The 25,827-nt window shown below is 37.1% G+C and overlaps 1 protein-coding gene across 5 annotated transcripts in view; it reads right to left on the reverse strand.

Moving 5' to 3' along the window:
• The window catches only part of CADM2 (cell adhesion molecule 2), a 699,058-nt gene that overhangs the window by 183,788 nt on the left and 489,443 nt on the right, over positions 1-25,827 (reverse strand). For all 5 annotated transcript variants that reach the window (XM_030020124.2, XM_030020125.2, XM_030020127.2 and 2 more), the window contains one exon: positions 8,454-8,603. In XM_030020124.2, coding sequence (XP_029875984.1) covers positions 8,454-8,603 — 150 coding nt within the window. The remainder of the gene's footprint in view (positions 1-8,453; positions 8,604-25,827) is intronic.

A 25,827-nucleotide genomic window follows, 5' to 3' on the forward strand; every position in this document is an offset into this window, starting at 1 on the left:
TCAGTTTCTGTTTCAAAGTCAGCTTTTGATTGATTGTTTCCAGTATCACTAGTCAGCGTGTTGTAGAAACTTGGATTTTAAATGTGTTAAGCTACATCCATGTTTATAAGCCAAGCTAAAAAGGTTCTTTTTAGCTGACCTAATTTGCTTGGAGAAACCTTGTGGAAGCTGGACAGACCTGCCAGCAACATCTTAGCTAGCTTAAGTGCCACCTCAGTTGTCTCTTCATGGCACTGTGCCATGCAGATATTCTCATTTTTCAGGGGTTTCTCGTTTGCCATCCAGATGCAAAGTCATGACTGGACTTGTGGTGTGGATTTTTTTTCATATTTCTACGTGCAGTATATCACATCTTTCTGTCCTGGGAATTTCTGAACGTTCCGTGACTGTCTTTCCCTTTTAATGATAAATATTTTTAGGTTTTTAACCAAAAGCACTGTCTATTTCTTTATAATCTGATATGCCGTTTGTAAATATTTGCACTTAAACTTTTTCTGCTGCTGCTGTTTTCCTTTTAGAAGCATAATTTTCACCAGTCCTGCAAATATCACCTATTCTTTGCAAAGTCAGTTCTTTCTATTCTCCAAAGTTAAGTTTTCTTGGATCTAACAATCACTTATATGAAAAAACATTCACGTTCTTGTCTGTCTGGTAATTCTCTTATCCCCATGACTCTACTGTACTGAATATGCTGTGATATAACAATAAGCACTCTTGCCTGTCACCTAGTTTCTTCAAAAAAACACCCTTCACTTTCTATAAGGAACACTGTTCACCGAGTTCCTGATTAAAAACAAAATGTCTTTTTCTGCCTACCTTCATGTTCCTTATGATGTACAACGTTGAGCTCTACTGCTCCTGGATCTATCACCTATCATCGTGAATGTATTCTCCCACTTGCCCTTCTCTGCACTCAAATTGTTCCTCGCTATCATTTACTCTAAGAGTTGTCTGAAAGAAAACCATGGGTTCAGAATTTAATGTAATAGGTCCATTTTCTTCAGAAACCCCAGGAAGTTTTGCTCATCCACGCAAACAACTAGTGCAGAGAGGCCAGGTATATGAAATTTCTCTTTCTACCTTTTGTTTGAACTTTGCCTCCACCTCCCCTCAAAAGATTTCTCACTCCTTAGAAGATTCTTTGCCATTTAGAACAAAAATAGCCACCAGCCTCAGTATCATGAAACTTCATAACAGAGTGATCTTAGCAGTGTCATTGCAACTACTGCTTCACTTCATCATATTCCAATGTATCAGCTTCATTCTCCATTTAGCTTGAGTGCTGGCAAACTTAATTTCTGCACGTACCCACACTTCAGCACAATATAATGCAAACTCCTACACTTTCTAACCATCTCTGCAATATGCTCATTTACTCCCTTAATACTGCTAAGAAATGAAAAAATAAATGCTGTAAGTGGGAGTAGTTCTACTAATTTATTGCAATGAAATAATATTCTAATGCATTGTAATACATTTTTAAAATGTAATTTTCATATTCATACAGACAATAACTGTCAAGATATTTTAACAGACTCCTGTTCTCTTTTATCACATTATCTTTTTTAAGATGCATGAACACAAGCATTCCGGCTTTCAAAAGCGGCAACCTGTTTTTGAAACCTTGGTTTTTAAGAATCAAGAGAGACACTTCTTGATCTCAAAAGCTCTAAGACAACTTCTTTTTTTCCTCCGAGCACTAAGGAACTACTAACCAAAATCATTTAAGCTCATTTTCTACCCCTGGCTCAGAGGTAAGGTGTACTGGTTGGGATGGAATTAATTGTCTTCATAGTAGCCTGTATGGTGCTGTGTTTTGGATTCATGACCAAAACAGTGTAGATAACACACCAGTGCATTGGCTGTTGCTGAGCAGTGCTTGCACAGTGTCAAGGCCTTCCCTGTTTCTCATTCTGCACCCCCAGCCAGTAGGCTGGGGTGGCCAGGAGTTTGGGAGGGGACACATTCGGGACAGCTGACCCCAACTGACCAAAGGGATATTCCAGACCATATGGCTCTGTGCTCAGCAATACAACTTGGGAGTTGTTTTTCCGAAGTAGGCATTGCTCAGAGACTGGCTGGGCATTGGTCTGCTGCCGATCGGTAGGAGGGGGTGAGTGACTGCCTTTCCATCATTTGGGTTTTTTTTTCTATTTCCTTCACTTATTAAACTGTCTTAACCTTGATCCATAAGTTTTTCTCGTGTTAGCCCCTCCAATTCTCTCCCCCACCCCACAGCAGGGGAGTGAGTGAGCACAAGAACCTATTAGTAAGAAACAAAGTTGCAGCTGAAAGACTTAACCCAGGTTATCTATCCCTATATGTCATACCATGGGCCTCAAGGAAAGATAAGAGCTGGCCAGACATCTACTGAGAGTTGTCTGGCATAATTGTGAAATCAACAGATCTGACTGACATAAAGAATTAAACTTAACTACAGACCTTGGAAGAACTATTCTAAAAGATCTTCATGGAAAGCTCTCTGTGAAAACTGGATTTCTATCTCCTACAGTTTTTTCTTTAAATGCTAGAAACCTCTCAAATGTTATAAAGCATTTACAAGCTATTGCTATTCAGCTCAGGATACCTTCCCCCCAACTTTTCCAGCTGCAAAGTCATACTCCAATATTTGTCTGTATAGTTTTCTTGCATTTTTCCCATTGCCTTTCATGCTACGTCATAGGTTTACTACAAGGTATTATCTCATTGAAAGGGTCTGTTAAACTCTAAGTAACAGTAAATCTCTAATTTATATGTGTACCGTAGGATGGAGTTAAGCTTGGTCATCATCTACTGTCTGATACCATCTCCACTCAATTATGTAATAGAGCGTGTGAAGGCAGAGACATAAGTCCATTCATCATTGCTACTTGATTTCACATTACTTAAATGCTAACCTTCTCAGTCCTCCCAGCAATATAGCCTGTCTGCCTCCCTGCCTGTATAACTAATCTAAAGCATGTATTTCCTACTTTCCTTTCTATTTCAAAAAGAAATGTTATTTTCGTTGCTTCTAAACTGACATATGTGACACTGTAATTAAAATCCCATACCTTGTGCACTGCGAATTTCAGGGTCTCCCTCTAAATATCTTTATATTGAGAAAGAAAAAGGTTAGGAGTTGTTTTCATGGAGTTGATAGTACAGCTAGTATGCCAAAAGGCACAACGTTTTGATTAGAGACATGTCCTGTCTCTAAACTTACCCGCAAGTTCTAACATAATAGTGCTACTCCTGAGAGCGAGCAAATGCAGAACCTTATGGGTGGCTTCTATCCCCAAACACGTGTCCACAAGCTCACCTGAGGCATCATGCCTATCAGGGAAGTTCTCAGGAGCTTTGCAAGTTCAGTGCCCTCTCATAACCCTTGCCTAGCGCACCAGTACCTTTGAAAGCTTTCAAGATGATAGGGAGTTACATAAATGCCAAGTTCTTTTACATGTAGAAAATCAAAGGTCATCTAAAGAAACACGTTCTGCTGCTGAGGGATGAATAATCCTGAGGTTGGAACAGGCTTTCTAATTTTTTAGTACGACATGAAAGTGCTACTACTTGATGAAAGCACAAGGGACATGTACCCATCTATGATTAGCATCAGGCATATGTCTCGTCAAAATCTGGCATGTCAGTTTGTGGCAAACTTAGCGTGATCAATGTCAACACAACACTTGTTTTTCTATCAACAGACCTGCAAACTTCCCTGTTAAGGTGAAGAGCAGGTATTCTACACTTGCACTTGCCTGACTGAGCAAAACTGTTAGGTATGTATACACCAGGTACTGTTTCTCTTCCTTTTTATAGTCTGATTGCACATTTTTATATTGATGAGATTAAACACCTTTGACATCAACAGCCATCGTTCATCTCCTTTACAACTCTATATCCTGCTCTGTATGTATCTATATTCCCTACCAAAAGGGAATATGAGAAGACGGCTGCTATGGCAAGCTGAATGAAGGTTCTTTTCAGTCTTCTCTTTATCAACCATCTCTGTGTTTCCATGCTACACCGTTTTTGTTATATACCTGCATTCATATCTATGTCTCTCTGTGTTTATTGCCCACTCAAAATCCTTAAGAAGTACCACCAGTGAAGATAAAGTAAAATAACCTATATTAATTTAAAATCATATCTGCCAGTTCCATATTGTTGCACATTGTGCTTCTTCCAAAGGCAGCTTTATAATTATAGGTATTTGGGTGCATAAAGTAATACGGAGGTTTCTATGGCAATTATTCATTTTGATTGAAAATTATGTAGGGAAAAACTCGTTTGATGTGCAGCACGCAATTTGCATTTGTTTCCAAAGAATCTGAACTTGCTCAGGGTGAGTTGTGAATTCACATTTTCCAGGAAGACACAATCTTTAAAATTCTGCCTGGGGGGTCAGAAACCGAGGCGGGTCGTGGTAAGGTTCTTAAGCCTATTAAAATTTAAGACCATTTATGCATTTATGCAACTAGACTGTTTATTTTTTACTTTCAGGTAAAGATTTTATGCTTTAAATGAAAGTGGAAGAGTTAAAAATCAAATTGATACACAGTGTCCTTGAAGCCACAAAGTAGAGGAACCAGAAGAAAAGTACCAGAAAGGACAACAGAGAGACAACATGCTGAAGGAGACAGGTCATCAGTTAGACCAAATCCACAAGATCAAACATTTGTATTTTCATATATTTTAGCTACTGTGTGTTAAAATAATAATAAAGACAAAGTTAGTTCCAGCTTTAGTATATTTTAGTGTCAAAATAAGAGTTGGAGGGATGCAACTGTTTTACCTTGCTTAGCTAATAAATTAAAGCTGTAACTTATTTTCTTATAGGAAAATAGGATTTCTTTCCTCCCCTGATTCCCATCACCACAATGAGTCAAACACATTTTAGGCCTAAATTTACAACAAAAAACAAATCAAGTACTTCAAGTGATGAGGACCTGGAAACAACCTCTGAACTGCGGTTTCATATTCACTAAATTTATAGCATTGCCATTTCTGAAACAAAACTCTACTCATTTTCTATCTATATCATTTAAGAGTGTATAGGCTAGGTGCCAAAAATGTCTCAAGTTAAAAATAGTCCCTGTCTCCTTCATAAATATTAAATAAATATTAAATTGCTGGGAGGGTGGGGGAGGAAGTGTTCTCTACCAGCCACAAAATCCTTCTAACTGAGAAAAATCTGTACTTAAAAACATGTGGCCATAGCAGTATGTGAGGAGATCCAGAAGAATAATTTTAACAATGTAGCTTTGGTATTAGTGCATGTAGCTCATTGCATTTCCATACTTATTTAGAATATATAAAAGAGAAAAAGGAAGAATATGACTCCTAACTTCAATGTCAATGATTGCATCACAGTTCAGAAGAAAGTAAATGACATGAACATGCTTTTCATAATATATGTCATCCGTTTTGAATAAAATGGGGACTAATAATAAACCCCTTGTTGAGAGGCATGGGACTGGGAAGTAGACATTCCCTCCATGTGACCAAGAGGCTCTTTTTTCCAGGCCCACAGCAAGTTCTATTTTGGTCAGAAAATGTTTTTGCAAGACAGGGGAAGCAACTTGCTTGAGAAAGAAGTGTGAACGTGAAAAGAGTTTCTCAAAGGACAATCTAGCGGCAAAGGGCTTTTCACTGCATGGACAATTTACTCAATTTTTGGCACCTATTCTGCCATATGCTGACAGCTGTCATCTCCCTCATCTTCTGCTGCAGTTTGGACCCTCTTTTGATACTTACCTGCCTTTCTTCGTTTTACTACCTGACTCTCTCGCAATTATTAAAATATAGAGCAATCAATAAAAAGATTTCCTTAATGTTTTTTATGCTTCCAGACATAAAAGAAATATACTGTCATTCCTATGTGTGTCATTCTTACGAGTATGTGTATAGAAAATAACTTACTGAAGGGAAGTAAAGTTAAAGACATGCAAATTTGATTTAGTTCTGAATGTGGTAACATCCAGAGTTACTCAGCTCTGATGGATATAATGGCTACTGGTGGTGCTTCCCTTCTAAGGCTCTGTTTCCTACACAGAACTTAACCCTACACCATTGTATACCATAAACCTACTCAACAGTTTTCATGAATTTTCAGGGCTTGAGAGACACAGCTATTAAACAGCAGTTTTCATGGTGTTGAAGGGAGAAGTAAGATCTGAAGGTTGGTTTTGGCTAACATTAAGAGACAGGTTTGAAAAGACTCTGGCTGAGGCGCTCTTTCAATAAATTAAATGTAATGACTGGATCTAGTAGAAAGCTGCTTTTTACAGCCAAATTGTATGCCTGGCTGGGAGAAGTGGGAAAGGAAGGGGAAAAAAAAAAAAAAAGAGGAAGCCTTTACAGTTGCACTTGCCATCACTTACAGAGAAAACAACCAAGATATCAGAGCCATAAATATCTCTGTCCATTTTGGCTCAATAACGCAAGCATCAAAAGCATGTAAAGGAAATCTCTTTCTTACTTATAAGAACACATACATATACACACAGAAAAAAATGCCAATGAGAGCTGTAACTTCATTTTCAGAAATGGAAGAATGTTTTCCATGTAGGTCTTGGATGCACCGCTCACTCCCCTTGGTATACTCAAGTCTGGAAATGTCACACAGAATGCAAGCTTTGCCAATGTAAGACAGACTAAATATCTCTGCTTGAAGGACCTGAAGTTTTTCTTGACCACATCAAGACATTTCCCTAATAGATGCACAGTAATCCCTCTGTAAAATGAACTATCAAGTATTCCTCGAAGTCTTGGGACAAGCTAAAAGTTCAATAAAGAGTGTGGTCCTGTAAATTTATGCACTTCAGCTCCTCACATTTCCTGTGGGGAATATAAATTGCTTCTAAGTACTTACTATGCTGCATGCCATTCAAATTCTGTTGCTTCAATTCATTATATTAAAAAGTAATACAAACTTCAATTATCCGTTCTAAAAGTACAGATTTAGCTAAAGTACACAGAAAATTCAATTCACACCAAAATGGCTACAAAGTTCAAATTAATCTATTTGTAGTCCTCCCACTTCTTTCCCAGCATCCTTTAAAACGTCACTTATATTGTAGAAATTAGAGATTTTGTGAGTGTTGATGTGCTCTATCAACAAACAAGTTCCCTCTGCTTTTAGTTTGCAGACATTATTTACGCATCCCAAACCACTGATGATTACAGCTAAAATAAAGGGGTCTATATGAGTAAAGGTTACAGGACTAGACTTTCAGCTCAAAAGTTTGCACCTTATAAACCTCTCATCTTCAATCCTACATTCAAAAGGTACTTACGATTTCAAAGAAATTGCAAATCAAATGATTACACGCTACAGGAAATTAGATAAAAGAGAAAGGAACCACTTCAACACCATCAAGAGATTCTATTCAGCTATTATATTAATAGCAAAAAAACATATTTTGATTGCAGCTTCTGCAAGTATAAAATGACAGGTTTTAGACTCTACTTTATTGAAGTGCATAGATCCACAAAGCATTTTCAGTTCTACAAGGTGTTTTAAAGTCTTGTAACCATTCAGCAAAGCATTTGGACAGCACTTCTTTAATTTTAAGCAGAGGAATAACTGTACTTGTTAAAATATGTTCTAGAGTATGTAGCACCTTTCAGAATAAATTCAAGCAGTAGAATTAAGTATAAAATACTGTTGAACTTCTGTATCACTGAAATGAACACCAAAGCTTTTGCATTTTTTAAGCCAAGTGATGAATTTATTCCTCATAACTTTAGTTTTAATTTATTTAAGGAATCTAATGTAATCTTTATGTTAACATTCCATTATGTAAAATGTAATGCTTTTTCATTTCAGATTAAGATAAACGTCTTAGAAATATATCCTACTGCAGTGATGATGCCCTTCTTTTTGTAAGGAATGGACATTTTCCTGTCTTTCCCCCCCTTTACTTTAACTTAAATTACAAAATCTGTGCATGGTATAATTGGAAAAATCAGGGCACTAAAACCAAGCATTTTTATTAGCTGTTAAGAACACCTACCATGGCAACTGCGTATTGCACTAACAACCAAACTGCAGTACACTTGAAGCAAATAGTGGGATTATATACATACATCTTAAAAAAATAAAAATGTATACACACAAACACACATACACACTAATAAAAGCAAGTCACAAGGTTTATGGACTGTTTCTTCCCTTGCCAGCCTCTCACCACCCATAAATGCTCCTCCAAGATATTTTGCAACAATGTTTTCCAAATTAGCTTGCAATAAGAATTTCAGATATTATTCTTTTCCTTTAATAATAAAATACAATTTTATATGCAAGAGAGTACTTCAGTGAACCCCCCTCCAAAAAAGATTATATAATATTACTGAAAACATATACTCCTAGGAAATATTTTCACATTAAAATATTAAAGGGAAATGGTTTTAATCATTTCTTTCTTAGAAAAAATGATGCAGCACCATGAGATCAGGAAACGATTTACCTTTCTTGTCATCGAAGTACAGTGTCTGTTGAGCTGGATTTGACCACTGGAGGGAGGTGTTATCATTTTGATCGACCCTGCAGGTCAAATTTGCTGTTCCCCCTTCAACAACTGTGACGTTCTGTGTAAGTGGAAACTGCCCTTGGCTGCCTGAGGAGGGAGGGGAGGGATGGAGAAGGGAAGAGAGTAAGAGAAAAAAAAAAGGATTTGAGTTGTAGAACTGAATTTATTGCAACAACTTCGCACAGATGACAGAGCCTGAATTCAGTGTGATCTATTCTGACCAAAGAAAGGTAGTACAATAAATAAAAAAAAAATTATATTTGCAATATATTCTCTGTATCTGAGAAACAGATAGATTAATTAAGAAATAGGGCTTTTTCTCCCCTTCCCTCCCCACCCCTGCCCCGCTGTAAGTCATACCAATTAGTTCCAAAGAAATACTTTGCAATTTTACCTCTTCAGACATACCCATACATCCAGGATATGGCTCCGCATAGGACTCACATGCTACACACCTACATTGATGTCTCAGTACAGATAATACAGTCAAATGGCTATTGAAAAAGTCACTGAAAGTGTAACATAAAAATCCGCATAGGATTTTTAAAATAGAGGGACAGGGCAGCCTTGATTCCTTGTCTCTTTTTATGCGTTTTACAGAACTCTCAGGACGATACTTTTCCTGCCAGGTTTGGAAAGTTGTTGGAGAGCAAATGTAGCGTGAGTCTAATACCCGATGCATCCTTTGTTGGGGGAATATAACCTGATCTCATATGAAAATGGAAGTGATGATGTAGTAGGTCTCTTTCACATCTGTGATTCTATCCCAGAGCATTATGAATCACATTAAGTGCTTGCTGAAAAGTCACTGGGAAGATTTCCAAATACCTCTACACAATACAGGAGCAGATTCTTGCATCACAATCACTTTCGAAGGCATAGTTAGACTAAAGTGTTCATGTGTTGTGAGAATAGCACACCCCTTATCAAACAGCACAACACATTCTGACAAACAGTATCGCAACAAGGGAGCACATTAAAAACATGCAAGTCATTTTTAACACGGGTGTGGAAAGAAAAGTTCTTCAATAATAAGCAAGACACATCATTATCTGGGAGATATATTAATTTATTCAAGGATACAATGCAAAAGAAAGACAATCCAATAGTCTAAATCAAATATATGCTTATTTCTTCCCCTCCTTTTATACAGGTTCTATTAGTACAAGAAGCACTCAAGGGTAGGTAGAGCTGCTAGCATAAGAAGTATAATGCCAAGATTGACACTCAAGTGGGATGTGTCAGAAGTGAAAAATCTCTCTACAGCCCTACAGGAGTGAACAAGCTCATAGATATGTCATAAGTACATCAAGGAAATTATATATACAATATCCACTAATTATACCAATACTGCATCACAAATCTGGCATAAAACCTTCACAGAAACATCTTATTTTAGTGGCTCTCATCGGAGTTGTTCCCAGCTCAGTTAAATTGAGGCATGCCTTCTGTATGGAAGGCATGATAATACAGAAGTCTATTACATAGTATAAAGGTTTTCAGATGACCAGAGTAAGGAATTACTAAATAAAAGATTAACAACTGAACTTCTATTTGACCTGCTGATATTGCAAAAAATGTAACTCTAGCCATGTTTTTATAGCTGTCAATTTCCCTATGCAAAATAGTTTTGATGGCCTTAGACCTGGTACATAAGCATCTACGTCACTGAAACCATTAGTGTTTAGGTAGTCCAACACTCTCCACTGTCTTGATTTTAAAATAATAAATAAATAAAGGATTTCCATCAAAATGCAAATCTGAATAACTGGTATACTTTTTGTATAAATATCAACTTCCTGCAGATGTCTAAATATCAAAATTTACTATGTACTGATATTTAGTATAAGAGGGTATTTACTATCAACAGGATAACAGATATAGTAAATAAAAAATAAGGAATATTGAAAACTCCATGGCTAATTTAAATGCTGCAAACAATAAATGCCAAAATTCTCATGACATCCTCTGTATCTGACACTTCATTAATCAAACCCTGCTTCTTGAAAACCACACGTTGAGAAATACTTGATGAGTGAAAAATCATAAACAACGATGGAAAAAAAAAAAAGATTTGTCATTTCCTTCCATTTCTCCTCTTTCAATTCCAATGTGTCAAGGAACCTCAAGATATTGCATAAATTGCTTATCGCTTAAATTAGAATTTTAAAAATCCAGAAAAATGCACACAGCCTGTTATTACTTCCACTGAATTACAGGCATCTTACCAAAGAAATAACCTTCTGAAGTATGAGCTGTGGATAAGAGGCTACGTGGGCTAAAATACTTTTTGCATACAAGAAGCATTAAACAGAACCTAGCGCCAGAGATTAGCACAGCAAAATCTGTCATTTACATTAAAGACTAGGAATGGAAGATAGTTTAATAAAGAACTGCTGTAATTATTTAGGAACCTATTAACATGATTTGGGAGATATCCCCAGAATTACCCTATATTGTCTTTCTGATATTATAGTTCTTATCATGAAGTTGTCAGTGTATATGCTGTCTATCATTTGCTAATGATTGTCAAGTCACAGACTTGTTTGACCAGAAGAGTGGTTAGTAGGTAAACTTTTCTGATCAACCATTTAAATGGAAACTGTAGATGCCATGATCTGAAAGAGGTCAGAAGAACTTTCTTTTTGCTGGCCACTCTACTGCATGCTGATGTTTTGGAAGCAAGAATTAATCTAGCATATAAAAGTGAAACTGAAGCATTCATCCTATCCCTTACCAATACAGAAGCTGTGTGGATCTGCAGAAGATGCACATAGCTTCATAGGAAGCTTGGAGTGGAGAAAGACGTACAGAGAAAACGAGCCATTTAATCTGGATACTAGCCCAAGTGGAAAGAAGGGAGCCTGTGCAGAACAGAGAAAAACAGACAAAGCAAGACCAAAAGAACGGATACTGCACACCTCTTAATGAAGACCAAAATTACTAGTAAATGATGGGAAAACTAAGACAAAGAAACATTTATGAAATTTACTTTATTGTTTGTATCAGCATCTAACTTGGGTTATTGAAGTAGGAACTTTGGAACTGCAAGGACTGGAGAAGGTTGTAAAAGCCTATACCAGATAAATGAACATTATAGAAAGCATCAACAGCGTGCCATTTAACACAGCATTGTAAATGCCAAAGAAGTGGTTTTATGCCACTACAGATCAGATCTGGTTCTTGGGGGGACTGACAGCATTTTGTGGGAGAGGCCTCACTGCTGTTAAATAGGTAGGTAGCATGTGCCCAGGAAGCATGCCAGCGAAGCTGCCAGCCCATGCAAGCACTCAGTGGGATGAAGAACCCAGGCCATCGGTGAAGCAGACAAGGTGTTCTCAGCCGCTTCTAAGTACCACCATTGAGCTGCGGGGGCAGTAGGCTCCCGCTGCAGCACAGCGACCCTCGGCTGGAGGCCACTGACTGGAATCACAACATCATTCCCCAAGGGACTTGCTTTGGAAAAACCCTTATGCCTGGGATAACTTATTACAACTGCAAAAAAACATTCATACTCCCAGCATTGAGTACGCTGGAAGATCCATGTGAATAGTCCCATTAAATCAAGAATGCTTGGTGATGAGCCTTCAATGAGAAGGCAAGCCTAACAGCACTGCCAGATTGAGGCCAGTATGTTAAAAGAAACACAGTTTTCATCATCTTTTCAACAACTGGACGCTACCACTGTGGTTCTCTGTTGTGAATGGTTCTTAATATAGTTATTAAATTCCCATTTCTTAATTTCTTCCTTAACTCTGTAAGCAGAGATTGAACAAGACAATGTGCTCCAACAAAAGCAGTCCACCTTGACTTCAGAAGTCTAGTAATGGAAAACTTAGTGGCACCTTCAGGAACTTACTTCAGAGAGCAACGGTCATCATTGCTTAAACAAGAAAACAGCATTTTACCCCTAGTCTGAATTTGTCTCACTGCAGCACCTAGCATCCGCTGGCTCTTGTTATATCTTTTTCCCTGCTCTGAAGAGCCCTCTATTATCAAATTTCTCTTTCTTTTGTAGGCACTTAGAGACTGTGATCATATCACCCATTAACCTTCTCTTTGATAATCTAAATAAATTGAGCTCCTAAGTCTTTCTGTAGAAATTGTATTTTTCTAATCCTTTAATTAGTCTGTGGCTCTTCTCTGTGCTCTCTTCAATTTGTCATCTTTTTTCTGAAGTGTGGAGCCCAGACCTGGAAAACCCACTGTAACAGTCACAGAAGGAAAAAATAAAAAGGTGACACCACTTCTCCACCAGTACTTCATATTCTTGTTTGCACACCTAAATGAGTCCCTTGTTCACAGGGTCAGATGGGGACCCAATTTGACTGAAGGTCTACCACAATGCCAATGTTTTTTTCTCAGACACTGCTCCAAAGACAATCCCCCATTCCAGTTCTCCTGTAGCTCTTAGATGTACATCCCTATGCTTCACTGCACTGTAACATATCTTTCCCTGAGCCCAGTGACCTGTGTTTTTCATTATTTTGTATCTCCACAGTCTTTGTGGCATCCGCAAACACTGCTGGCAAGAACTGTGTTTCCCAGGGCGTTTCTAAAAACCAACTCTGAGACCCATCTAAATAGTACAGTACCAACCACTTTTCCCTATGCAGACAAATGCACAGAAACATGAGTGCTGGATGGTGAGTTCTTATTCATCATTACACTTTCACCACATTTTTTCAAATAGTTCTAATCTGCTAAATGCTTGTAAGGTTGGTTTTGAATAAGTTTTGCTTGTTACTCAAGATGTCATGCTATTTCAAGTCAAAGGCCTTACAGGAGTCAAAAAGATTTTAAAGATTATGGTTATCTTTTTCCAGACATAACTGTAATTTAAGAAGTCAGGAAAATATTAAATTATCATGTATTCATTTATAAATATATTTAAAGAACATATTGAAAAGAAATTAATTCCTAATGAAGCTTTGTTTAAAAACAGAGCATGAGAAAAGTTTCTGTTAAGGCAGAAAATTTAGCTACAAACCAATATCCATATTTTCTGTAATGGTGGTGATAGCAGTCAGACATAATCCCATGAAACTATCATTTGATCAATGCCAGGAATATGGGAATTATCCCTTTTTAGCTGAAGAAACAGAAGGTGGGAGTGTAAGCTGGGGGGAATGGGGAGTGGGTAAGAAGGTAAGATAGGGGAGGGGGGTGAAAATTGTAACTTTCACATGAGTTTCAATTTGGATCAAAGAGAAATCCCCCCCTCAAATGCTGCTTAGTAAGTATTACAGGGACATTTTATTTTTATAAACATCTAGAAAATGCAAAACATGTAAATAATATGTACCTTTCTGAACACAGCTTTTAAGGTAAGTTCAGTGCAATTTACTTCCTACTTTACTATTAACTGTGGTGATTGACAGGTATGATTGAGATAATGAATGTGACTCAGATGATCACTCTTCTACAGACAGGGCTACCCGTCCAGCTTGCTTGCTTTCTTCACAACAAATGGTTGGCAATGACACTTCTACCCTCCACCTGCAGATCAGGTCAATCAGACACATATACATCTACTATAGTATATACAATTATATTCTGTTCCATGATCAAACCTTGAGGCAAGTCAAACAATTTTACTGTCTGTCTGGAGTATACCAATAAAGAAAGAATGAAAAAGAAAAAAAAGTACTGATGGCCCACATTAAAACTCCCTTGTATCTGAAGAGGAAGCAAGAAGTTTCACTGGGAAATACTACAAGGTTATACAAAGATAAATTACAATAAGCAATGAAGCTATTACAAAAAGAAGGCGGCATCTAGATATCACTGTCTCCATGCTGTATCCCGGTCCCTCTGCTCATTTTGGGAAGCTTTGTTAGCAAAATTATTTCAACTATTTTGACTAGATGGAGCTATAGTTCAGTATATTCTATCACAGGTTGTTTTTGTGATGCTTTGTGGAGGACCAATACTGCTTTCCAGTAGAACTGACAGGCTCATATCTCATTAGCCACAAGCTGTGTTCAGTCAAGAAAGGCTTTTTTTTTTTCCACCCAGAAATCATGGCTCAACTGCTTTTACAAATTTTAAAACTGATTTTTATCTCAGTATGTGACAAGCCTATGCAGAATAATTGTCATTATTTGGTCCAGTTTGGAAACATTCATCTTGTGAGTTCATCTCATGTTTATTTGTTTATGTTTGTTGGGTTATTTTTTTTTACTTTTTGCAATTGAAATGAAAGCTCTTTAATGAGTTCAACACTTCCATTTGATGCTTAAGTTATATATTCTAATCAATTTACCAGGCTACTTAGAAAGGTGACTTGGTGGCTGTAAGCACCGAGAAAACATAATTCTCTCTCTACTTTTGTTTCTGCGGAGGTGCCTTTTTGTAGGACACAGTTATCTTATAAATTAAGAGAGTTTCACAGTATCAGTGCAGCAAGCTTTGCCTGCTCATGTCAAAAGCCATTAAAAAAAGGGTGTGGAAAGAGAGGCAGGACTAGACAAGAGGTGACATCAGTGAGTTAGCTATCTTTTGGCACATCAGCTCTAACTTATTCTGCAAGCCTGGCTGCCTAGCATCTCTATGAGGTAAATGAAGTTTATCAGAATATGTGAGGGAAATTATAGAGCCTACAGTATTATTCATTCTCACACAGAAAGCCAATAGCAGAGATTTATCCTTTTCAGTCTTGCACAGAACCACAAAGCCATGGGCCTTTTATTTGATACCTTTATAGCATGATGTCAGCCAAAACCAGAGCCCATAAAAAATGCAAAACTGTATGAGAAGAAATAAAGAAAACAAATCTTGAGCAAATTATTTTTCAAATCAGTCAGATTTTTTAATATTGACTTCAATAGGACCAGGCCCTAAAAGAAAAAAAATACAGAGTAAATATTTGGGGGAGGAGACAAGCAACTTACTACTTCAAGTAGCAGCTTGCATCTTTAGGGAGAATACATTAATTTTGGCTTGCTTTCTTCGCAAAGGAACTAAAACATTAGAAATAAAAGCCAGTATGATGAAACATCTAAATATACTGAATCAATTTCCTGGCTTTCTCTCTTAATTTATATATGAAATAATGCAAACATCTCTCTAAGGAAGTGAAGCGTTATTAGCTTGTCTTTATCTAATTTAAAGAAAAAGGATACTGTGAACTGCATTTCAGCAGGCATAAGCTGAGGTCTGCATTACTGTGCAACTAGTGTTTCTTCTAACTTTTCAATAGGAATTAATGCCCTTCTCAATTTTTTCAGCACAGATACCGTATAGAAGGTTAGTGTCCTAGAAATTTTGAAGGAAGAAACTACAGAAGAAGTTGTTGGCCCTATTATTTTATTTGATTTCTAAGAACAGTCTTAAGAGTGTAGTAAAATATTGACTACAGATTAATGAAGATAGTTTAACTCTTGATACATAACTACCTGCTTTGCTTTAGTCTAAAAGACAAGACGACAATGTAGTCTGCATCCTAAACTGTATTCATATAGCATTTTTAAAGAAAGAGAAATTCGCCTGAACATAATCTGATACACAGAGAGTCTTTGACTGGGTCTATTGGCCTCTCCTAACTTGCTGTCTTAAATGGCAATAATTTAGTCCCATATCTGGATACCATACACTTTTTAGAGTTTATCCCCAGAGAGAATGTCCTGTAAATTGTTTGCTCACTGAAGAAACATTGTTTAAAAAAGAATCAAAACAAAGAAAAAAAAAACAATTTTTGTTCTGGTAACTATTACATGCTCCAGTAAGAAAACCACTTGCAGAGAAAATTGGAGTTAATGAGAACACTGCAGAAACTCACTACAGAATGACAGAGGTTTGGGAGAGAGAGAAGAAATAACTCAGAAAGTAACTGTTACCCCCAAACTGTGATGGGCTTTTAAAAATGTTTAAGTGATTACTACGATAATCTAAAGGACAAGAGCACGCCGGTACAGACGCTGATTTCAGACAGCAATAATAGAGAAGGAGGAAGCCTTTGTTCCTTCCTTCACTCCCTGTGTTTCAGGAGTATGTTTCTACAACAGCAGCTAACTCAAGATATAATTGAGTTAGACTATATTTCAGTGAAAGAGATGGCAGATACAAATTTGAGAAAATTACATATTGAAGTACAATTATTCCATAAACAGGAAAAAGTGTGAGAGAGACAATGGAATAAAAAGTACGTGCAAACACTGCTATTTCCTAGGAACCTCGCATAAATGATTATTTTTTTACTCTTTTAAGACTATCACTATGGTATTATTTGCTTGTGAATGGAGAAGAGTACCCAGTGATTTTATTTATTTATTTCAAAAGGGGGAAAAGGCATTCCCCTCCACCACTCTAAATTCCTGATGGAAGATACAAACCTCAAAATAATTAAAATGAACTTCATCTTCCCACAGCTGTGATAACAGACTGCTGAATTTTCTGGTTCTCATCAGTGCAAATATGGTTTAGCGCTTTGTGTCACTTTTCGCTTTAAAGGGCTATACACAATTCTTTGTGCCTCAACAAACTGTAAAGCCCTTTTTCTCTAAAAGCAGGAAGGTACCCAATTCTAACATGAAGAATAAGGAATTGCACTTTCATTTCTTTGAGGATCTGGACCTCATTGTCACCCCATTTCCATTCCTAATCTGTAAAATGAGAATAATGGCATTTACTTACCTCACATCAGTGCTCCAAGAAGAAAATGCACAAATGAATTACACAGAAGCCAGGCAATAGGGTAATAGAAGAAATATATAAAGCTATGGTGGAGACAAATATACACATACAACCCTATCAAATCTACCTCTTGCTATGAAGTTAGAACATACCATGTGCTTTCTTCTCCCCCAAATCCAAGCATTTCATCAAACTAACTGGTACTTCTTGCAGTTAACACAACCAAAAAAAGTAAGGCATATCACCTCTCATAAAAGTCAGTCTAGAACCTCCATTGGTTTAAGTCTGTATCAGGCACTATCAACTTCACATGAGTTACGTACTTACCTATTTACGCTACTGAAAATACTTTCTGTTACAATTTATTACTTCCCTGTTCAACCCTCTTCTTTGAGTAACAAATTAAATGAAGTTCTGGACATGTCATTTTAAAAGAAAATTAAAGAGCTGTAAACACATAACTTATCAGATGTTTAAGGACTGACCAACAACCACACTACACAGGGTTCTTGGAGGTGCACAAGCAGGCAGTATAGCTCAGGCTTTGTCTTTGCATGAATGTGTTCTACTGCTTAGAGGCAGGTTTAGGAAACAGGTGACTTAGTGACAGAACTGAAAATAGGGCTCCAAGTTTTTCAGAAATTGAATAATATTTAGGGGGTTTAAAGACAAAGTGAAACTCATATTTGGAAATGTAAAGCATGTCAACATAAACAAGGTAAGATCATAAACTAATGATATTTCTACAGTGAGTAACGAAACTAACATAGATAAGAAATTAACTTATAAAACATATTTCCAATAGAAATATACATGACACAAGCAACATTAGCCCATCTCAAAAAAAGTGACTTTCACAGAGAATAGAGGAAAGCTCCTATCTTGCCCAATGTAGGCCTTTGTCCAGAAAACATCATACAGGTAAAACAGTAGCCAGTCAGCCTATACTGCTTGTATTTGCTATGTCACAGTTTCATATTTTAGTTCAGCATGAAGAATAGTTAATACAATCAGTTCTCCAGACTGCTATCTTAATATTGTGATTTGGGGGCCTCAAAAATTGACCACCACACTGTAACATACTATCTGAAGGCAGCACTCTACCTGAACACTGCTTTCTATCATCAGCTTGTTTACCTACAATAAATAATCAGTTAACTGTATGAAATACTCTGGTTTGGATACTCCTCTCTTTCACTGTGGAAAGTCTCCATAGAATAAGAGCCAGGCAAAAGGAATAATCAGCAGTTTCAAGCAAAAGATCCAACTCTAGTTATGTGCACGCGAATCTGAACAGTTTACCCCAGTGGCTGCAAAAGCAGAAGAACTTAATGTTGCTGATTTTTCTAAGATGACTATAACAGAATCAGGGTTGTCCACACCCAGCATCTCATCAGTGAGCCAGCAATTCTGTAGTAAGTGTACCAAAAATTTTGACACCAGTATCATTCTGATGTGCATCAGGACAATAGGAAAACTATCCGAGCCTAAACATCGTGGAAAGACTTATACCTATATTGCCAATTTAAAAGTAAAGCATGCAGTTACACGTGCTATCTGACCTACATTGCAAGTTCTTTATATATCACATGAAACAACTATCATGCAGATGTTTAGCAATATACTGTCAGTGTAATTTGAATACAATGTATTGATACAAATGATCCATTAGCAAGTACTTGTAACGGTTCTAAAATGGACTGCAATGAAATGCAATCTAAAGCACACAATTTTTGCACATTTTCTGTCCTGTCTCCATGTGATAACTCATTGCAAGCCACAGATGTTTAGCACTGTGATGGCATGACCCAGCCATTTACCCTCTTAAAGTCCACTGCACTTCAACAAGTGCAAAAAAACCCAACCAAACAACAATAACAAAAAAAGAAATCAAAAAAGAACACAAGTGTTCTGATGCACTCCAGCCTGGGATAGTACGGTTCTGCTTTGGAGAAATGGTCACATGGCCTGAATGAATATTTTGTATGAGAGATTTTCTTTCTAGTTCTGTGTACTCAGAATATCCAGAAAATGCTGATAAGTATCCAAAGTTTTACGTGTTTATCTGAATGTAATGCAAACAGTGCCTACTCTTCAAAGTGCACATGATTAACATAAGCTCTTTTTACTTAAACAAACAAGAAACCAAGAATTACTTAAAATGAGATCAATGTGGGTATGTAGATAAATACTTTAATACCCTTAACAACAAATCTTTTCAGTATCTAGAAAGGAAATACTGGGAAAAGTGCCCTGAAGCAATGCCCAGAGTTTACAGCAATACACTGATAATCTTCTTTCAAGCATGCTCTATCCAGAAGCAGTTTCACAGGTAAATAAGGCGGGTAGGGAAGAATATGAAATTATCAACCACAGTTCTGCAACAATTATAAAGGGGGAATCTAATCTTTCTTAAAGAAGGAATTACTAGAAAGACGACACAGACACGTAACTTCAAGAATGTCCTGAAAGTTAATTATTACAGGCTCACAAAAGCACTTTATGTTTCTAGAATGCCATTTGAAAGGTTGGTAATCAAGACAAGCAGATGTCTTTCTCCCCCCTAGCAAGAAGAAGAGTTGAAATGCGAACAGTTAAAAAATGAGAAAACTACAGTCATATTGAGAGATGTTCACAAGAAGACAAAGTCACTCGCCCAGTCCTAGATTGAGGTATCAGCCTAGAGCAAGTGTTCTGAAAAATGCTGCATGGGTACTTGGACTCTTTAGGATTAGTGTGGAGATTCAGTCCATCTAGGATAATGCAGGCTTTGGGGTTGGGTTTTTTGGTTTGTTTGAGGGGGTTTTTGGTTTTGTTTTATAGGAAGGGGAGACAGCTAGGTTGCCACATCATTTTGTGTAAGTTGTTCTTCCAGAGCATACTAGTATGGATCCACTGAGAACTACAAATATTCATATACAGGGCTTCAATATGGAGCACGTCACAAACAGCTAATGTACCAAAGCAGTAAATGAATACTTTCCATAGACTTCCTAAATCAGATCCACAGGTTTTCACTGTAATCCTATATGCTTAATTTTTTTCTGGAAATTGAGAATTTGTGTAAGCTATTAAGTGCTAACAGCTGTCCCTGCCTGGTCAAACTGTGCACTAGACATTTGCAACCGTTGCTGGATTCTACATGCTAAACACGTCACTTGTGTTTCCTGAAAACTTGGTAGTGCCTAGCATTGTCTCAGGTGAGCGGCTCTCCACATGCTACATGTATTACCCCTTCATTCAAGTCAGATACTCAGCTGATCTGCTTGCAGAACCTGTGCTGATCTCAGAGATCCTTCAGTAGCCTAATCATAGCCTTTCCCACAACTCTACCCTATTTGAATCTTGGCTTGAAATACTCTGGGTGATATATGAAAGCATATAACCCTACTATTGGAAGAAGATATTTTGGAAAATAGTAAATTTGTTGGAAAAATGTGATGTTTAAGGAAGACTGAAATTACTAGAAATTCAGAAATAATTGAGAAAATAATTTTGGTTAGAAGAAAAGTAGAGATGGAATGAAAACATTAAAAATATTAATTTTTCCCTAAGTGATAAAAGCAAACCATTTTTGTTCAGAAAAATCAAAATACTTTGGTTTTCATTTTTCTAAGTTAAACATTCTACCAAAGTAGAATTGTACAACCAATAAAAAACACAATTAAATCAGTAGATTTGATTCATTTTTTTGCTCCTCATTTTGCCACAACCCCTTTCATCATTTCCTTGCTCCCATCTCTGAAACATTTCAAATCTATTGGAAAAAATGCTCTCTTAGGCTTTCCAGCTATTAGTCATTATAAAATAAAATATTCTTGCATCTCTCTAGAAATACAGTTTTCCTTCTTCCTTCATCCTTAAAATAGATAATGGAGTCCAACATGCAGGTAACCCATCTGGCAAGGACATTGGTTTTGTCTGTCTGTTTATCTATGTTCTCTGTTCAATCACTCTTTCCATCTGAGCAGAACACAATCAAGGTTTAAAATCCTTCCACTTTTAGCTTTGTCTCACCACCTTCTGAAATTTCATCCAAAAGAGATGTTAAAAGACAGAAGAGGAGGCAGCTGTACAAGTCAGCTCCAAGTAGTGCTTTGAACATTTGTAACCTCAAAAAGTATTCAGGAATCCCCAAAATGCACCATCACTGAACTGCTTACCCTTATTTACAAATAGCCCTGGCAAAAGCTCGCTCACCACTTTAAACCTTCTGTCTTTAAATGGAACCTGGAATTTTTCACTGTACCAAAGAGCTGAGCAAAAGTGAAAATGAAAACCGCTCTAGGTTTGCCTTAGTATGTGCCCACATAATAGCTTTTATTCTTGTTAAAATATAGAAGTAAATGCATATCTTGTACATGTTTACACATATATACACAAACAGGAGGGGGGACGAAGAAGAACAGTGATATAATCATCAATAACCCCCCACTTTTTTCTGTGAATTTAACTTCTTTTTACTTCAGACTGTACATTTTAATCAGAATAGAACAGCATATCTAAGCACTGATCTCACTACCTCTGGTTTGGAAAGAAGTCTGAATAAGAATAACCTGTCATTGCGCTAGTACATTAAATTAATACTTGCTACCTGGACTTCCAACACTCTCACTGCTACTTTGCTTCAGATGTTATGTAATCCTCAAAGGTAAATGAAGAAAAAGCAAAGGTAGAAAAAACAGATTTTGATCAGAGACGCTATATGTGGTGTTACACTTAACTGTTCTGATTACCAGATTACCAGTGTTTTCCAGTGAAATACTCTGCACTTGTAAATAGTCCCAAATAAAATATCCTAGTGGTAAATGGGATCAGTATCAAAAAGTTACAGGTACTTGATTTCTGTCAATGTAACACAATGTGGACTAATTAAACACACTTTCAAATAAAATCCCTTTGATAACAAATATATTTACTGTAAAAACTATTGTAAAGGGTGGTGTGTGTGTGTGTGTGTGTGTGAATAGGCAGTACTGTCTTAAAGGTGGGAAATATTGTGCCTGCGGATGGTTTTGATCTGAACAGGCACTCCCTTAATGGCTTTGTGTTGATCAATACATAGATGCATCCCAGCCAACTGGGAACATTCCCTGAAGAAAGCAGTTCTGATTCTCACAGAGCAAAAGCCTGAATGATTAATAAAAGGTTTTCCAGTTGTGATCATCTGTATATTCACAAAGTTCTCGTTACTGGTGATTTCACCCACCATGTCAATATTTACCTTCTTTGATGTTTGATTCTTTTTCTAGTACAGAGATCTCTGAAACACAGCTCTGTTCAAGCTAATGAAAGTTCCAATATGAAACAACAGTTTTAAAACTGACTTAATACTTGATCCCCCCGCCCCCTCCTCTTTCAGCTTACACAATAAAATAACACCAGGAATTTGGTCTGGAGAATGATCACTGTATACGGTTCTAGTAGCCCTTTTGAGCCTAAGTGGCACCAAACCATAAACAACAAAATTACTTGGGCCAGACTACACTTTTAGGCGCCAGAACCCAGGCTTGAACTAAAGTGATGAAAGGCAGTTCACACCAAGCAAGGATGTATATTCTCCTCTGTCCTCTACCCTCATTGCTTCAACACTTGCTCTTTTTCTCTGTTGTGTGTCCTGACACGGAACAGCCAATTCCCTTCCAACAACCATCTTCACACTATTTGTATTTCAGAGAGATGGAGGAGGCTTCTTCTGGTGCAAGCTGCTGAGTAAAGGGAATATTTTCTCAGGTGACTGCTTTTTGTCAAATTTCATCTGGGAACTGAGGTGACTTGCTCCTATTAGCCGATATTAGAAGATTAGGATTGCATCCTGCTATTCTTTCATGTACCTGTTCCCTAATGAGTCTTGCACGCTGATCGGTTGTAGATGTGGCTCTAATTTTGTGCAATTTAGATATCACTTTATATAAAGCTACACAAGATTTTGGTGTACTTTGAAATAAAATCACTTACTCTACTGACTTTCTTTTTTCCTCCCTACGGTCTATGAAATATCTATTGATATGGCAGAGCTGATCTGCAGCAGTTCTCCCTGCTGACTTAGGCCAGCAAGCTGCTCATGAATCCAGCAGATGTTTCAGTTGTCTAGGCCAATGGAAACCTTATGGACCCTTTTTTCTTCATCTCCTCCCAGGAGCAAATGTTAGTACAGCAGATATCTGGATGTGTGCCATGTAGCAAGAGACAGGAAAAAGCTGCTGTGGCTTTGCTAAGCATGGTGCTGTATACTGATAGTATTTTTTTCCAGTCCTCTCTAAGAGGGTTATTTACAAATGCCATGCTCCTCATATATAGACAAACATTAAATCTGTCTTTTTCAAACATATCGCTAGACTTCCCCTGTTGTACTACTGAACCTTAGATTAATACACAGATGTAAATTAGAAAGATACATTAGAAAGATACATGTTTTAGAGTTCTTTTCCCTGCCAATACAAATTTAGAAGTGCCTAAATGCAAGTCGAATTTAGCATCATGTCCCTAATAGATTGTACACAGACTGTGTCAAGGAAACTGTTAAAGGGATTTAGGTACAAGAACAATTTAAATTTTTAAAATTTAATTTAAAATAGATTAATTAAAAGGAAATTATATGCCTGAATTCTCCAGCTGCCCTCAAAAATAGCTATATGGAAAAATCATTTTTTTTATCACTTGACCTCGCTTTCACAGTAGATAGAAGGAACAGTCTCTTATTCAAAATCTCTAAGCTTTTATTCTAGAGTCTGTTTCTTTTTTTTTATTGTGACCTTTAGATCCCTTTTATTTGTGAGCATTTAACATGGGGTCTGTAATTTCCAGTGGTCTACGAATAAAAAACTTCAACCCAAATACCATATTTGTCTGAAATTCTTGTTCTTACTGTTCTTAAAGATAATGAGTTGGTATGACAAAAGGAATCACCAGAAAAACATTTTCCAAATTTCTTCACTTTGTGCATTCATGAAATGTATTTTTAGATACAGGCATTCATTAGTTCTCTCATGAGCCAGTTAAATTCTGACTTCTCAGAAAGCACGAAAAGGGACAGGACAGGTGTACCAGTGTGAAGCCAATGGCAGAACTAGGAACTCAGAACTGACTTCTGAATTTCCGCAAGAGACAGTAAAATGTTACCATTAGCTTCAATGTCACCTGGACTGAAATCTTTGTCTCTAAAAAAAGTCTACTGTATGTCCAATAGGCCAACAGAATAACTTTATTCATCAATTATTTTCAATTATAAAAATTGCACATTTATTAGGAAGTAATTCCAACTCCTCACAACAACAGGGATGTCCATGCAACAATGCAAATTTTCTGTCTTCCTTAAAACCATATTTTGATATGACATCTTACACAAAAAATCCCTTACAGATCTGGAATGAGATTCACAGTTTAATTTTATTTTTTGCCTTTTGAATGCAGTTAATTTACCAGCTCCATGTAAACACTCTTGTATTTTTACAGTGAAATGCTACTTAAAAAATTATTAATTTTTATTAAAAAAAAGGTCAACCTAAGGAGCTACAATAGCTGTATAATTGCTTTAGTAGAGAACAATTTTAGTGAATTGTTGTCGTGGTTTAACCCCAGCCAGCAACTAAGCACCACGCAGCTGCTCACTCACTCCCCCCCCCACCCAGTGGGATGGGGAAGAAAATCAGGAAAAAGAAGCAAAACCCGCGGGTTGAGATGAGAACGGTTTAATAGAACAGAAAAAAAGAAACTAACAATGATAATGATAACACTAATAAAATGACAACAGCAATAATGAAAGGATTGGAATGTACAAATGATGAGCAGTGCAATTGCTCACCACCCGCCGACCGACACCCAGCTAGTCCCCCGAGCGGCGATTCCCCGCCCCCACTTCCCAGTTCCTATACTGGATGGGACATCACGTGGTATGGAATACCCCGTTGGCCACTTTGGGTCAGCTGCCCTGGCTGTGTCCTGTGCCAACTTCTTGTGCCCCTCCAGCTTTCTCGCTGGCTGGGCATGAGAAGCTGAAAAATCCTTGACTTCAGACTAAACACTACTTACAACAACTGAAAACATCAGTGTTATCAACATTCTTCTCATACTGAACTCAAAACATAGCACCGTACCAGCTACTAGGAAGACAGTTAACTCTATCCCAGCTGAAACTAGGACAATTGTATACCACGTGAAACACAAGGGCTCTCTGCAATAACAATTTTTTTTTTAAAATCCACTGAAATGTAAGAAATCAGCAAGTATATTGATATGTGCATTAAAGTAATTTTCTGGATCAGTAAATCCATGTTGGAAATGGTTGACTAGATTTCCTACTTGGCTGTAAGAATATTTTAGTTGAAGCCTTTTATTTTATAATTTACTGAATTATTCTAAAGGTTATTTGGTACCTAACAAAAGGTTGACTTGAACAAGTTTCTTCCAGAAAAGAGAGAACAAGACTCAATCTGCACTTGGTTGAAAAAATGTTTGCTAGCATCAAATTTGCAGGATAGCCGAAAATTCTGTTACTGGTCACACTAACATTACCTTTTTGCATTTTACATACTAAATTGATACTAGTGTGGTTTTTTTCAGGATTAAATCACATTATTTTCTCATGACCAAAAGGCAGGAGTGCTAACATACATATCTTTAAAGCCCAGCAAGAAAAGTGGCTGTGGAGTGACCATATATAAGGAAAAAAAGCACA

Source organism: Aquila chrysaetos, chromosome 7 (genome assembly GCF_900496995.4).
Source record: "Aquila chrysaetos chrysaetos chromosome 7, bAquChr1.4, whole genome shotgun sequence".
Taxonomy (NCBI): domain Eukaryota; kingdom Metazoa; phylum Chordata; class Aves; order Accipitriformes; family Accipitridae; genus Aquila; species Aquila chrysaetos.